Source organism: Leptopilina heterotoma, unplaced genomic scaffold, assembly GCF_015476425.1.
Source record: "Leptopilina heterotoma isolate Lh14 unplaced genomic scaffold, ASM1547642v1 Lhet_60, whole genome shotgun sequence".
NCBI lineage: Eukaryota > Metazoa > Arthropoda > Insecta > Hymenoptera > Figitidae > Leptopilina > Leptopilina heterotoma.
In genome coordinates this window covers 198,637-212,661 of record NW_025111138.1, presented here as the reverse complement: position 1 = coordinate 212,661, position 14,025 = coordinate 198,637, and the positions used below count along the sequence as shown (strand labels likewise).

Here is a 14,025-nt window from a genome sequence, read left to right as displayed (position 1 = left end):
ACAAAATCAAAAGCAATTATGCTATGAAATTTCCCATCTTAATTAAAATCCGGATATTTAGCTATACTGTTGCAAAAGGTGCTCGAATTTCTACCGAGAAATGAAACTGAATTTGCTCTCGAACAACAGGGTTGATGTTTAATGGAGCATTTCGTTGTCGTTGAATGTGTCTCATAATCCGCTGTTACCAATTAAAGCTATTAGGGACACTAGCGATGGTTGTGGTCACCAAGCTGATAACCCTACTAATAATCGACTACGTATATCGAAACACTAGAACACTTTCGCATGTCATCAATGCTGATAAACTACATTCACATTAATACAAATATATATCCTCCCCTCCAATATATACAAATGTTAATTTATTCACATCATACGGAATAATGTTATATCACACGAAATACTACTAATAAATACCCTTTAGAATTCAATGAATCAATAAATATTATTATGGAAATTTTCAATTTAATTCTCCACGGATTTCATATTAATTACTATCAACGCCATTCGAAACAAAAAATGAATTTTTTAATTAACTATATATTTTATAATTAAATGTATTAAACAAAAAAATAATCTCAATACACTCAGAATCAGCGTACGTATAATTTCAACTCTTTTCGAAAATTAAACATTATTTCTCCTCACTAATAAATCGCGTGTATTATAATTAAATTCAAATTTAATCGAATGAGGTGAATAAACTTTAGAATTTATATATAATAAATTAAACTCAGACATATATTGAAACTTATTGTCATTTATTAATATTATTTATTATTTATTGCTATTATTATTTATTTATTTTTTTTAATATTATTATTTATTGTTCAATGATAATTAATTTTTCGACAATTATTAAATATATTAATCTTCGTATTCTTTTTTTCTTTAAAAAATATTGTTTGACAAATCAAAATATGCAGGTATTTTTCATGATTTATAATAAAATTATATTACAAATTAGAAAATTTAAAAAAAAATTGTGATTAACAAATAAAAAATATACCCACTTTGTTTATTATATGCTTTTTTCTACAACAAACGTTTGACTGATCTAAATTATTATGCAAATTATTCTTCTTTTTATTTATAAAAAATACTAGAAAATTGTTAATTGTTAAAAAATTTTTATTAAGAAGTAGGAAATATACCTATTTTATCAATAATTTTTATTTCACAATAACAATATTGTATACAAACTCATTTTTTTCTTTTGGAAAAAAAAACATTAGATATTTCCGTTTCCTAATATATTTTTGTAAAAAATTCTCAATTTTCATAAGGAAATAATTTGCATAAATTCTATTTCTTAATTTTAATTGTTTCAATAAGATTCAAAGATTTTTAAAAATAAAGAAAAAAAATATTTATAAATTATATTTGTCAATTAGAAAATTTAATTGAAAATGAAACTGAAAATTTTTTGAATTTTTAGAAAATAAAGAAAAAAATTTTATTGAAAAAAATGTTCTGTTAAATCTATTTACGAATATCTTTAATTGTAAAATTATTTGAAAACAATCATTTCTTTTTTAAATATTTTAAATATTTAATTATTATTTTTCTATAGGAATTAGGATTTTCAAAAATTTTAAATTCAAACCTTTTTGAAATTAATCAACTTTAAAAATATTATTAAAAAAATATGAAGAAATCGATTGCTCCGAGTCGAAGACTCGGAGTGATCGATTTCTTTATGTTTTTTAATAATTAAAGAGGATCGAGTGTTAAAATCATTATTTTATATTATAAGAATAATGTTACTGTAACTTATTAAAAATTATTTTCATATTCTATTATTATCTAAAATTTAAACTAAAATTCATTTTCAAATCAATTTTTATTAGAAAATTCTATGAGAATTCAATTATTTAAATACAAATGTAAATTATTTATTGACTATTTTTTAAAATTTAATTCTTATAAAGAATTTAATTGACAAATTTTTAAATAATTAAATTCTTTTGATGAATTTTAATACAATTTTTTAGAATAGTTACATTTTTCAAGAAATTTGATTAAAATTATATTAAAAATAATTAAAATTCTGCGATGAGTTTTATTATTTATAAAAAATTAAAAATAATTGAATTATTGAGAAGAAACTTATAAAAAATTTGTAAGTAATTGAATTCTTATAAAAATTTTATTATTCATGAAAATAATTAAATGTTTGCGTGGAATTTTATCAAAATTTTTTTCAAATAATTGAATTCTTTTGGAAAATTTTATTAAAATAAAAGATATTAAAAATCAGTAAATTGAGGATAAACTCTGAAAATAATTGAAATTTTGTCAAGAATATTTATTAAAATTTTTTAAAATAACTGAATTTCGGTGAAGAATTTTCTTATTAAAAAAAAATAATTGTAATTTTGACGAGATTTTAAAAAAATTTTTAAAGGAATTGTAATTTTGCCAAGAATTCTATTAAAATTTTTGTAAATAATTAAATTTTGAAGAAGAATTTTATTGTTCATAAAGATAACTGAAATTTCGACGAGAATTTTTTAAAAATTGTTGAACATAATTGGATTTTTGACAAGAATTTTTTTAAAGTTTTTGAAAATAATTGAATTTTGGAGAAAAATTTTATTATTTATAAAGATAATTGAAATTTTTGAATTACATTAAAATTTTTGAAAATAATTGAATTTTTAAGAAGGATCTTTTTATTTATATTTTACAGAGATAGTAATTGGGATTTTGTCGAGATTTTTTTGTAAATTTTAGAACATTATTAGTTTATTACTTTTGAAAATAATTGAATTTCTGCAATCATTTGCAACTTCTTCAGAATTCAATTTTTTTAGTGTTTTTAACTAAATTTCTTCTATAAATCCATTATATTTAATAATTATTTAAATATATATTGACAAATTTAACTAATTCAAAATCTTCTTAAAAATTTTCTTAAAAAGTTCATTAAAAATTCTATTTAAATTCATTCAACATTGAAATTTTATAAAACTTCAAATTGAAAACATTCGAAGTTCATTAATTTATGAAAATTGTAAACGCAACTCTTTTAAAATTGAATTAATTTTGAAATATTTAATTAAAATTATTCATTAAATAATTTCTTTATTTTATGATAGTTGTTCAAGATTTAAGTTATTTAAAAAGAACTGTTTGTCAGAAATTGAAAAAATTAAAGGTTTTTTAATTTTTATTTAGAATTTTAGATTCTAATTTAGAAATTGAGAATTTATTTTATTAGAATTGGTAATTTTATAGTTTATGAGTCGAACAAAAAGGACATAAAAATTTAATTTTCTTATGAATTCTAAAAATTTAATTTTTTCTATACTTTTAATAAAAAATTTCTGACTTTTCCCAGAATTTTCTATGTCAGAATATATGATTATTATAATTATAATAATATTAAAACTACATATTCCACAATTCATATTTTATTTAAAAAAAAAAATTGAATAAAAAATTTATACGGTCTATTATTTTTAAAATTGCTAATTTTATTTTAAAAAGCGCGCGAATTGTTGCTAGTTTTTAATATTATTACTAATCTTATGCATTGAGAAAAAATTTGTTGAATACAAAAATAAGTAGCCAGTGAAAAAAATATAATTAAACATATTTTATAATTGAACTAAACATCATTTTTATTGAAACAAACTTATTATGTATTGAATAAAATTATGATGTCAAATAAATAATTTTGTAAAACAAAAACAATTATGCTTGATTCAAATATATTAATTTCTCAGTGTGTTAATTACCCAACATTTTTTTTTTTATTAAAACACACAAGTTTTAGAAACTGCTCCCAAAAAGTTAAATTAGAATTTCATTTTCATCGACAATGTTAGTAGAAGAAACCCCTTAAATTTATTATTAAAATTAATCAAATTAAACTTGTAGGGAAAAATTTGAATAAGTTTTTGTATATAATTACCGGATATAAAATGTTTCTGTAAAAATCTGACAAAATGAAATTGTCTACGAGAATAGTTTTAATAATAGAAGAAAAAGAGGAGAATAGAGAAAAAAAGCAAAAAGAGAGGAACAAAAATTAACAATGTTAGAGATGAAATAAAGAAAGAAAAAAATTGTCTTTTATGGTACACGTGGGTCCACAAAATGGATATAAAATTTTGCAAATCGAGATCCAGGTGAACTTGTTTCATATATACACTCTCGCGTGGCTTTTGCGCGAATTGTGAACAGAATTCGAATGAGGAAAGTTCGGGAGTAAAAACAGACTTCGTTGTGCTTAGTACTGGTTTAATTAATATCGCAATATCCGAAGGTTTCTCTCTCTCTCTCTCTCTCTCTCTCCCTCACTCTCCTTCTATCTATATATTTATAATATATATATATGTATATATGAATATTCGTTATATAGCTTCTGGTTTTGCCTTTTTGCTACTTCTCATGTACCATTTGCAATAGTGGAACAAATACAAAACGCGAGCAAACTTGACGTGTATATATTTGCACAATGTTTCGAGCATTGGCAACTCTGCTGTTTAAGCTAATTATTAATTACTAGCTCCTAGATTACAACACAAGTACCAGAATATTTAATGAGTGAAATTTGATTTTCAATTGATGCCTTCAAATATATAACGTGATTATATGCCCAGTTTAATCAATTAACGTCAATATTCATTAAACAATACTTGAAAATATAATCTTTCACACATTTAATGAAAGGCAATTTGCATTTTTAGGTCAAAGAAATGCAGAAAATAAATAATCCTATTCATAAATATTCTTTTTCTTTCTCTCCTTCTAAATATTCTTTCTTCTATTTTCTTCTTTTTTATTCACTATCGCTTTTTGTTCTTCACACTAAATTCAAACTGAATTCAAAACTAAATTTGAACTGAAATTAAAATTGAAAAGTAATATCAAAAGTGTTTCGTAAAATTTAAAAGAAAAATAATGTCAACTAGATGGAAAATGGTTGATAGATAAATAATATTTTTGTATTCGAAAAATGTTATTTTTGACAAAATAAAATTTACAATTCGTATTAATTCAAGCACAACATATTTTAAATCCTGTATTCTAAAACAGGGTTAACACAAAAATTTAATTTTGTCTTTTCCTGATTTTTCCCTAATTTCTAGACAACATTTTGACTATTTAATATTAATTAATTATAATATTAAACTATTTAATATTCTGATTCACTCTAAAAATTATAAGATACTCAAACAAATGTTTTATTACATTTATTTATGAATTTCTTTAATTGCAAAATTATTCGAAAACATCAATAACTTCTTCAAAATTATTTTCATCATTTCATTTCAATTATTATTTTCTAGAATTTTTAACTAAAATTCTTCTTTAAATCAATTATTTTTTAATAATTTTTGAAAAAGTTCTTTGAGAATTTTCAAATCAATTTGTATACAATTCAATTTTACGAAATTTCAATTATTCGGAAATTTTTCAATTAAAAATATATATTAGAAAATAAAAACTTGAAATAATTTCAAAAAAAAGCCAATTAAACTTTTTTAAAACAAATAATTCTACAGAATTGTTAGTTAAATGTATGAAAAATTCAAATTTTTAAAGATTTTAATTTGAAACCTATTCAAAATTCAATTATTTATAAAAATTCATGGTATAATTCTTTTAATATTCAATTATTATCTAACATTTTAACTAAAATTCGTTTCTAAATTAATTTTTATTAAAAAATTCTACGAGAATTCAATTATTTAAATACAAAAATAAATAATTCGTTGAATAATTGAATGTTTCTTAGAATTGAATTCTCATAAAGAATTTTATCAACAAATATTTAAAGAATTAAATTTTTTCGACGAATTTTAATAAAATTTTTATGAATAATTATATTTTTCGAGGAATTCGATTAAAATTATATTAAAAATAATTGAAATTTTGCGATGAATTTTATTATTTATGAAAATAATTAAATTATTGCGAAGAAATTTATTAAAAATTTGTAAATAATTGAATTCCTATAAACTTTCTATTATTTAAATGAAAATAATTAAATGTTTGCGTAGAATTTCATTAAAAATTTTTTTAAATAATTGAAATCTTTTGGAAAATTTTATTAAAATAGTAGATATTGAAAATCAGTGAATAAAGGAAAATATTTTTAAATAATTGAAATTTTGTCAAGAATTTTTATTAAAAATTTGAAAATAAACTGAATTTCGGAGAATAATTTTCTTATTTAAAAATATAATTGTAATTTTGACGAGATTTTTCTTTAATTTTTTAACGTAATTGAAATTTAGCCTAGAATTCTATTAAAAATTTTGTAAATAATTAAATTTTAAAGAAGAATTTTATTGCTTATAAAGATAACTGAAATCTTGATGTGAATTTTTTAAAAATTTTTGAACATAATTGAATTTTTGCCAAGAATTTTATTAAAATTTTTGAAAATAATTAAATTACGGAGAAGAATTTTATTATTTATAAAGATAATTGTAAGTTTTGACGTAATTTTAAAAAAATTTTCAATATAATTTATTGAAATTTTAACGAAAATTATTTTAAAGCTTTGAACATAAATGAAATTTTATCAAGAATTTTCTAATTTTTGATAATATAATTGAATTTTTTAGAAGAATTTGATTATTTATAAAAATAATTGGAGTTTTGACGATAATTTTTTTAAATTATTTAAATTTTATTAATCTAAGTTCTTTAAAATTTCTAACTAAATTCATTAAAAATTGAAATTTTATAAAATTTCAAATAGAAACCTTTTGAAGTTCATATATGTTTTTATGAAAATTGTAAACCCATTCTCTTTTAAAATTCAATTAATACAATTAATACAATAAAAAAAATTTCCGTTTCCCTACAAACATTACTGATTTCCAAAAAAGGATTTTTTTAAAAATACTTCTATTTCTAATTTGCCTAAAAATTTGTATTAATTATAAAACTGTATTATGCGCGAGAATTTATAAAACTCGATATATTTAAAAAAAATAGTCATTTGAAAATAATTTTAACGCCATAAATCAAATTGGTTTGTTACAGTACCGCCGGAAAGAAATCCAGAAATCAACGGTCTGGTTGGTGAATACACGACTGGTGAAAATATCACCGCTAACTGCACAGCTTTCGCCTCAATTCCGAAGGCAAAAATGCATTGGACCATTAATGGAGAAACGGTGAGATACTTTTTTTCCATACATAAAATAATTTTTTTTAAAAAGTAACATATTTACTCGAAAAATGAAAAATGTAATTATATTTTTAATTCTTTCGAAGAAGAAATTATAAATAAGCAAAAGTTAATAAGTATAATTAAAAAAGAATAATTCTAAATTTAAATTAGTAAAAATGTTTAATACTAATTTCAATTAGTGACTTACTTTTTGCTTTAGATTTTATTAAGACGACTAATTGGATTTCATTAGCTGCTTATGTTAATCATTAAATAAAATTTTATATTTGTTACAATTCAATATTAAAACTTTAGTTATAAATTTTACTCGGTAAACTTTTGTTTCACTAATTATTTGAAAATTTGCACAAACTTTTATTTGGCTCAACTTTTTGCATCAAAGATGTTTTTGTTGGAATAACTATTTGTTATTATTATTAATAATTTTATTAGTAACTAATAACTATTTATTATTAATTTTCAAGATATTTCATCAACTAATCAAAATAAAGTGTTTTGAAATAATAAATTATAATTTAGATAACAATTTTATAAATAATAGAATTTGAAAACTTTCTAATTTAAATTTTTGTTGAAAACACTAAAAAAATTCAATTTTCGAGAAATTACAAATAATTGAAGAAATTCAACTATTTTAAAAGAAAAAAATTAAATTCTTCTTATAGAATTCAACTATGTACAAAATTTGAAAAAATTCTCGTAAAAATCCCAATTATCTTTATAAATAACAAAATTCATCTGCAAAGTTCAATTATTTTCCTAAATCTCAAAAAAATTCTTGTTTTAATTTCAATTATTTTCAAAAATAAAATGCATTTTTCTAATTTCAATGATTTTCAATATATTTTAATAAAATTTCCCAAAAAAATTCAATTATTTAAAAAAATTTTTAATAAAATTGTATGCAAATATTTGATTATTTTCATAAATTATAAAAATTTCACAGGGATTCAATTATTATTTTTATAAATAATAAATTTCTTTTAAGGAATTCAATTATTTTCATAAAAAATAATTTAAAATTCTAGAAAATAATAATTGAATTAAAATGATGAAAATAATTTTGATGAAATTACTGTAACAATATTCTTATAATAATATAAAATAATGATTTTATTACTTGGTCATATTTAATTATTATAAAACATGAAGAAATCGATCACTCTGAGTCTTCGACTCGGAGCAATCGATATCTTCATGTTTTATAAAAATACTTTTATAAGTTGTTTAATTTAAAAAAGGTTTGAATTTGAAATTTTTGAATGTCTTAATTCCAGTTGAAAATCGTGTTCCAAAAAGAAGATTAAAAAAAGGGAATTTTGCAAATATTTTTCTTATTTTTTTTTAAAACAAAATAATAATAATTTTGTTAAAAAAATTGTGATTTATAAACGAAAATAATAGAAAATAAATTGCATTATTATTAACTTTTTTATAATTTTTCTTTTCAAATATTTTCAATTTTAAAATTAATATATTGAAAATCATCGAATTGTTGCAAAGAATTTTATCAAAAAATTTGATGATAATAGAATTTCTTCAAAGAATTTTATTATTTTGGAAAATAACTGAATTCTCGCAAAGAATTTTATTAACATTTTTAAAAATTCTAATTAAATTCTTTTGAAGAGTTTCGTTGAACTTTTTTTTAAACTAATGGAGTTTCTTTAATAATTTTAATTGAAAATTTTGAAAGCATTTGAATTTTATGAAGAAGAATTTCATTAAAAGTGAATTGAAAATAATTGAATTCTTGCGGAGAATTTTACTATTTATAAAAATTGTTTCGAAGAATTTATTAAAATTTTTGGACATATATAATTGAAATTTATGGAAATATTTAAAAATATTTGAATTCATCCGAGGAATTTAATTAAAATTGTTTTGAAAATCATTGGATTTTTGTAAAGATTTTAAAGATTTCTATTGAAAAAAATAATTAAATTGTTTAAATGGATTTTACTATTTATAAAAATAATTAAAATGTTTCGCAAGAATTTTTAGAAATTTTAAGAAATAATTAAATTTTTATGAAGAATTTTATAGAAATACTAGCTGTCGTACCCGTCTTCGACGGGTTGTAGTTTCTGATAATGCACTTAACAGTGTATCTACCAACCTAGAAAACCGGAAAATAGCCGGGAATTTGATTTGACAGGGAAAAAATAATAATTAGTTACTATTGTCTATTTCATTAGGAAAATAATACCATTTGAAACAGTGACCGACTTTTTATTATCAAATTAGTTATTTTTAACTAATTCAAATGCAGAAAACAATATTTCTCAATTTGTAGTACTTCAATCAATATAATGTATTAAAATAAATCTAAAATTTCCTCCAGTTTTTTGAGTTATAGTACAGTCTAATTCGAACTAATTGTATAGCAAGTAGATCCAGTTTTTCTTGGTTACATTAAATTCCCTGATATTTTACGTCTTTTCTGGTTGGTAAGCACCCTGTTAAATGTATTATTAAAAAAAACCCGTCCAGTAAACCAGGAAAAATTTGGACAAAGCCGGAAATTGTTTTAAACCAAAATAAACACCGTGTTTAACTTTTGTCTTTACATTGATCAAGATATCTCTAAAAGTTAAATCAGAGAGCCCACAAATACTATTGAATTAAGCTTCATAGCAATTGGTATCAATTATAATTTTTTCAATTTTTTGATATTCAAAACATTTTTATACTTACATCTTCGTTATAAGAAAGTATTTTTGAAAAATTATGCTAAAATGTGACTAAATAACATGTAATACTCAACTATAGAAAGTTTAGAAGCAATCCATGAAAAAATATAAAATTAAGAAATGATTTGTGTTAAATAAATTTATTTATTAGAGTCAAGTATTTATTTAATTAATCCAATTAAGATTTATTTGATTCAACTAAATAAAATTATTTAAACGAAATAAATTCTTATTAGATCGAAATAAAAACTTTTTAAATAAGATATTATTTTTCAAATAATTATAATTACTTGAATCATATAACTTTTTTTAGTGTAGCTATAGTAAACTAAAAGTTATTAATGTGAACGAACATTATCTATATTAATAAAATCAGATTACTATCTGTACATTGCTCCAAACTTGAAAATTTTTATATATTTTTTCGTTTTGAGACATTAGAATTCTAAAAATGTAAAAAAAATTTCTGTCTGTCTGTCTCTGTCTGTATGCAAAACTTTGTTCGCGCATCAATTGAAAACGGTTCAACCAATTAAAGTGAAATTTGGCACCTATTAAAGTAACTTACAATCATAGCCTTATCCGATTAAAAAATATTAACTTGAACAAAAGTTATGACATTTTTCCAAAAAATTCAAAAAAACAAAAAAATGCAAATTTTTTATCTTTTGTAAAATGAATGAAAAAACTATCCTTAGCTAACTTTTTCAGATAAATACAACCCATTTCTACGATAAAATTTTTAAAAAAGATGTATTTTGAAATTTTTTTTCGTTTTTTTAGATCAACTTTTTTCTAAGAAAATAGTGATTTTTAATCTTTAAGCAAGCTTTTCAGGAAAAGTTATTAAAGTTTTTTATTTAAAGATCAGTATGTAAAGTAAAAAATTTGCTACATTAAACAAAAATAATTAGCTAAATGCCATAAAAAAGAAGGAAAAATGTTGAATTTTAAGAAATTCGGTTTTTTGAATTTTTGATAATTTTCCATAATTTTAGATTTTTTACCGAAGGGTGGAGATAACAAATTAGGTAAAGTATTTTTTAAGAGCACAAAAATAATAAAGCTAAATGCTATAAAAAAGAAGGAAAAATGTTGAATTTTAAGAAATTCGGTTTTTTGAATTTTTGATAATTTTCCATAATTTTAGATTTTTTACCGAAGGGTGGAGACTATTGAATAAGTAAAGTATTTTTTAAGAGCACAAAAATAATAAAGCTAAATGCCATAAAAAGAAGGAAAAATGTTTAATTTTAAGAAATTCATTTTTTTGCATTTTTGCTATTTTTCCATAATTTTAGATTTTTTACCAAAGGGTGGAGATAACAAATTAGGTAAAGTATTTTTGAAGAGCCCAAAAATAATGAAGCCAAAAGCCATAAAAGAGAAGAAAAAATGTTGAATTTTAATAAATTCGGTTTTATGAATTTTTGCTAATTTTCCATAATTTTAGATTTTTTACCAAAGGGTGGAGACTATTAAATATAAGTAAAGTATTTTTGAAGAGTACAAAAATAATGAAGCTTAATGATATAAAAGAGAAGAAAAAAATGTTAAATTTTAAGAAATAATTATTAATTAATTAATTATTAACTAATTATTAATTATTATTAATTAACTAATTATTAATTATTAATTATTAATTATTAATTAATTTATCCCGGGTATTTTTGATTTTCCGCAGATTGGTAGAAACATTGTTAAATGTATTGGTAGAAACTAAAACCCGTCGAAGACGGGTACGACATGACAGCTAGTGCTATATATTTTCAAAATTTTTAAAATTCAAAATTTATCTTTTGAAATAATTATTGTCATTAATTTTACTTAAATTTTATACAGGGTTAATTTTAGTATTTTTTATTACAATTTAGTCATCAGAATGAAATTTGAGTTTTTCATTTTTTGATCATTAATTAATAAAATATAATAGCAATTTTGAATTCTGTGCAACATACTGACAAAAGTCTCATATTAATTATATGGATATTGTTAATATTCTGACCTAATAGAATTTTTTTAAGAAAGTAAACTTATGATTTCAACAACAAATTTTTATTGTTGACCTAAGAAATACAACCGTATAAAAATTAATTACAAAAAAATTTCAATTTTTAAACTTTTTAATTTTTCAATATTTAAATCTAACACTTTTTATTTGTTATTCAAAATTTTATTATTCTGACGATTAAATCTTCATAAAAAACACTAAAATTAACCCTTTACCAAGTTTAAGTACAATTCACTAAAGTATATGAAAAAACTAAAAATTTCGAATTTTCGAATTTTTGAAAAAATGGCATAACTTTCGTCCATATTAATATTTTTTAATCTACTATCGCTAGGATTTTAAGTTAGGCTAATGCCTAAAAGACTGCCAAGTTTCACTTCAAACGATCGAACCGTTTTTCCGTGATACGCGGTCGAAAATTTGCGGACATACATACACACATACACACATACACACATATACACATACACACATAATTTTCTTAATAGTATTTTCGCATTCCTTAGAGTGTAAAAAGAAGGAATATAATAGAAATTTTGAATTCTATGCAATGTACAGACAAAAGTCTGATTTTATTAATAAGGATTTGAAAATAATGAAATTTTTTCGAGAAATTCAATTAAAATTGTTTTAAAAATAATAATGGAATTTCTTTAAAGAATTTTATTAAAATTATGTATATTCAAAATCATTGAATAATTCATCACAAGAATTTTATTACTTTTTTGAAAATAATTGAATTCTTTCAATTTTTTTGACGAATATATATTTAAAAATTGCATTGAAAGTAATTTTATTTTTATATAGAATTTTTTAAAAAATATTTTGAGAATAATTTAATTATTTTTAGAGAATTTTAAATTCTTGTTGAAATTGCATTTTATGGAAATTTTTGAAAATAATTAAATTCTTTCATGTAATTTTATTGATATTTGATTAAAAATAATTTAATTTCTGCGAAGTATTTTACTATTTATAAAAATAATTGAATTTTTTCGAAGGATTTATTAAAATTTTAGAAAATATGAACAGTATTAATTAATTTTGTACTTAATGAGTGAATTTTTTAAATTTTGATTATGAAATTATTTTAAAAATTTATATTTGAAGATTAAAAATATTTGTAATTTGTATAAAAATAATAAATTCAATATCATGTTCCGCGCGTAAAATTTTCTAGTAATAATATAATATACAATCTATCTGAAGATAACAAAAAACAAAAGTATAAATAAAAGGCAACTTCAGAGTGTGAGGGACAGAAAATGTGAATGAAAGAATGAAAGAACATTTAATTTAATATAGTTAATTAATAATTAATTAATTATTTATCGAAAAAGTCGGACTAGGAAAAAAATGATTAATCAATAATAAATATTATAATAGACAAAAAGCGTATCACTATTTAGAAAAAAGTAAATAAAAAAGTCAATATGCTCCACTTATAATGAAGGTATATATCACCTTGATATAAAAGTTCCTTTAATAAAATAAGCAAAGTAAAAAGTGATTCTCGCTTTTCCACTTGAAAAGAAAAATTAATACAATCTTTTCCGCTGGGTGAATTCAATGGTTAAAAGGAACGGCAGTGAATCGGCCTATTGCTCAAGAATGAGGGTAGTTCACTTCGAAACTATATTTATATATATTGGCTAGAAATTGAGTGCCTCGCGGGGGAAATCGAAGAGGCTTCCCTTATCCTACGTGCTTTTACACGACGAAATAAAATAACCTTCCTCTTCCTTCCCACTTTTCTCTCTCTCTCACTCTTTTATACCCTTCCCTGTCACTTTTGATTATGTTGACTTGAATGTTGCACTTTTTGCCATGAAATCTAGTTTCACTTCTGCGCCAATGTCGACTTCTCTCTGTAAGTACATTACTATCCAATAACGCGGTATGTTCTTCTTGCTTGCGGATTTGCACACAAGAAAATTGCGGTTGACACTTCTGGTTATATGCCTCGCAAGAGAGATAGAGACAGAGAGAAAGGAATTTTCCTCTCCCCTTAATTCCAACCGCAGAATTCAGAAAATGAAGATATTTACACACAAACATTGTCATTTTATAAGTAATAAAAAATGGTAATAGAAAGAATAAAAAAATAATATTACACTTGTGAGAAAACTAAATGATTTTCTCGCAAATTATTTATAGCA

At 21.0% G+C, this 14,025-nt stretch overlaps 1 protein-coding gene across 2 annotated transcripts in view; it reads left to right on the top strand.

Annotated features, from left to right (window-relative positions):
- The window catches only part of LOC122509452 (junctional adhesion molecule 2A-like), a 341,612-nt gene that overhangs the window by 266,435 nt on the left and 61,152 nt on the right, over window positions 1-14,025 (top strand). For both annotated transcript variants that reach the window (XM_043623555.1, XM_043623556.1), the window contains one exon: window positions 7,012-7,145. In XM_043623555.1, coding sequence (XP_043479490.1) covers window positions 7,012-7,145 — 134 coding nt within the window. The remainder of the gene's footprint in view (window positions 1-7,011; window positions 7,146-14,025) is intronic.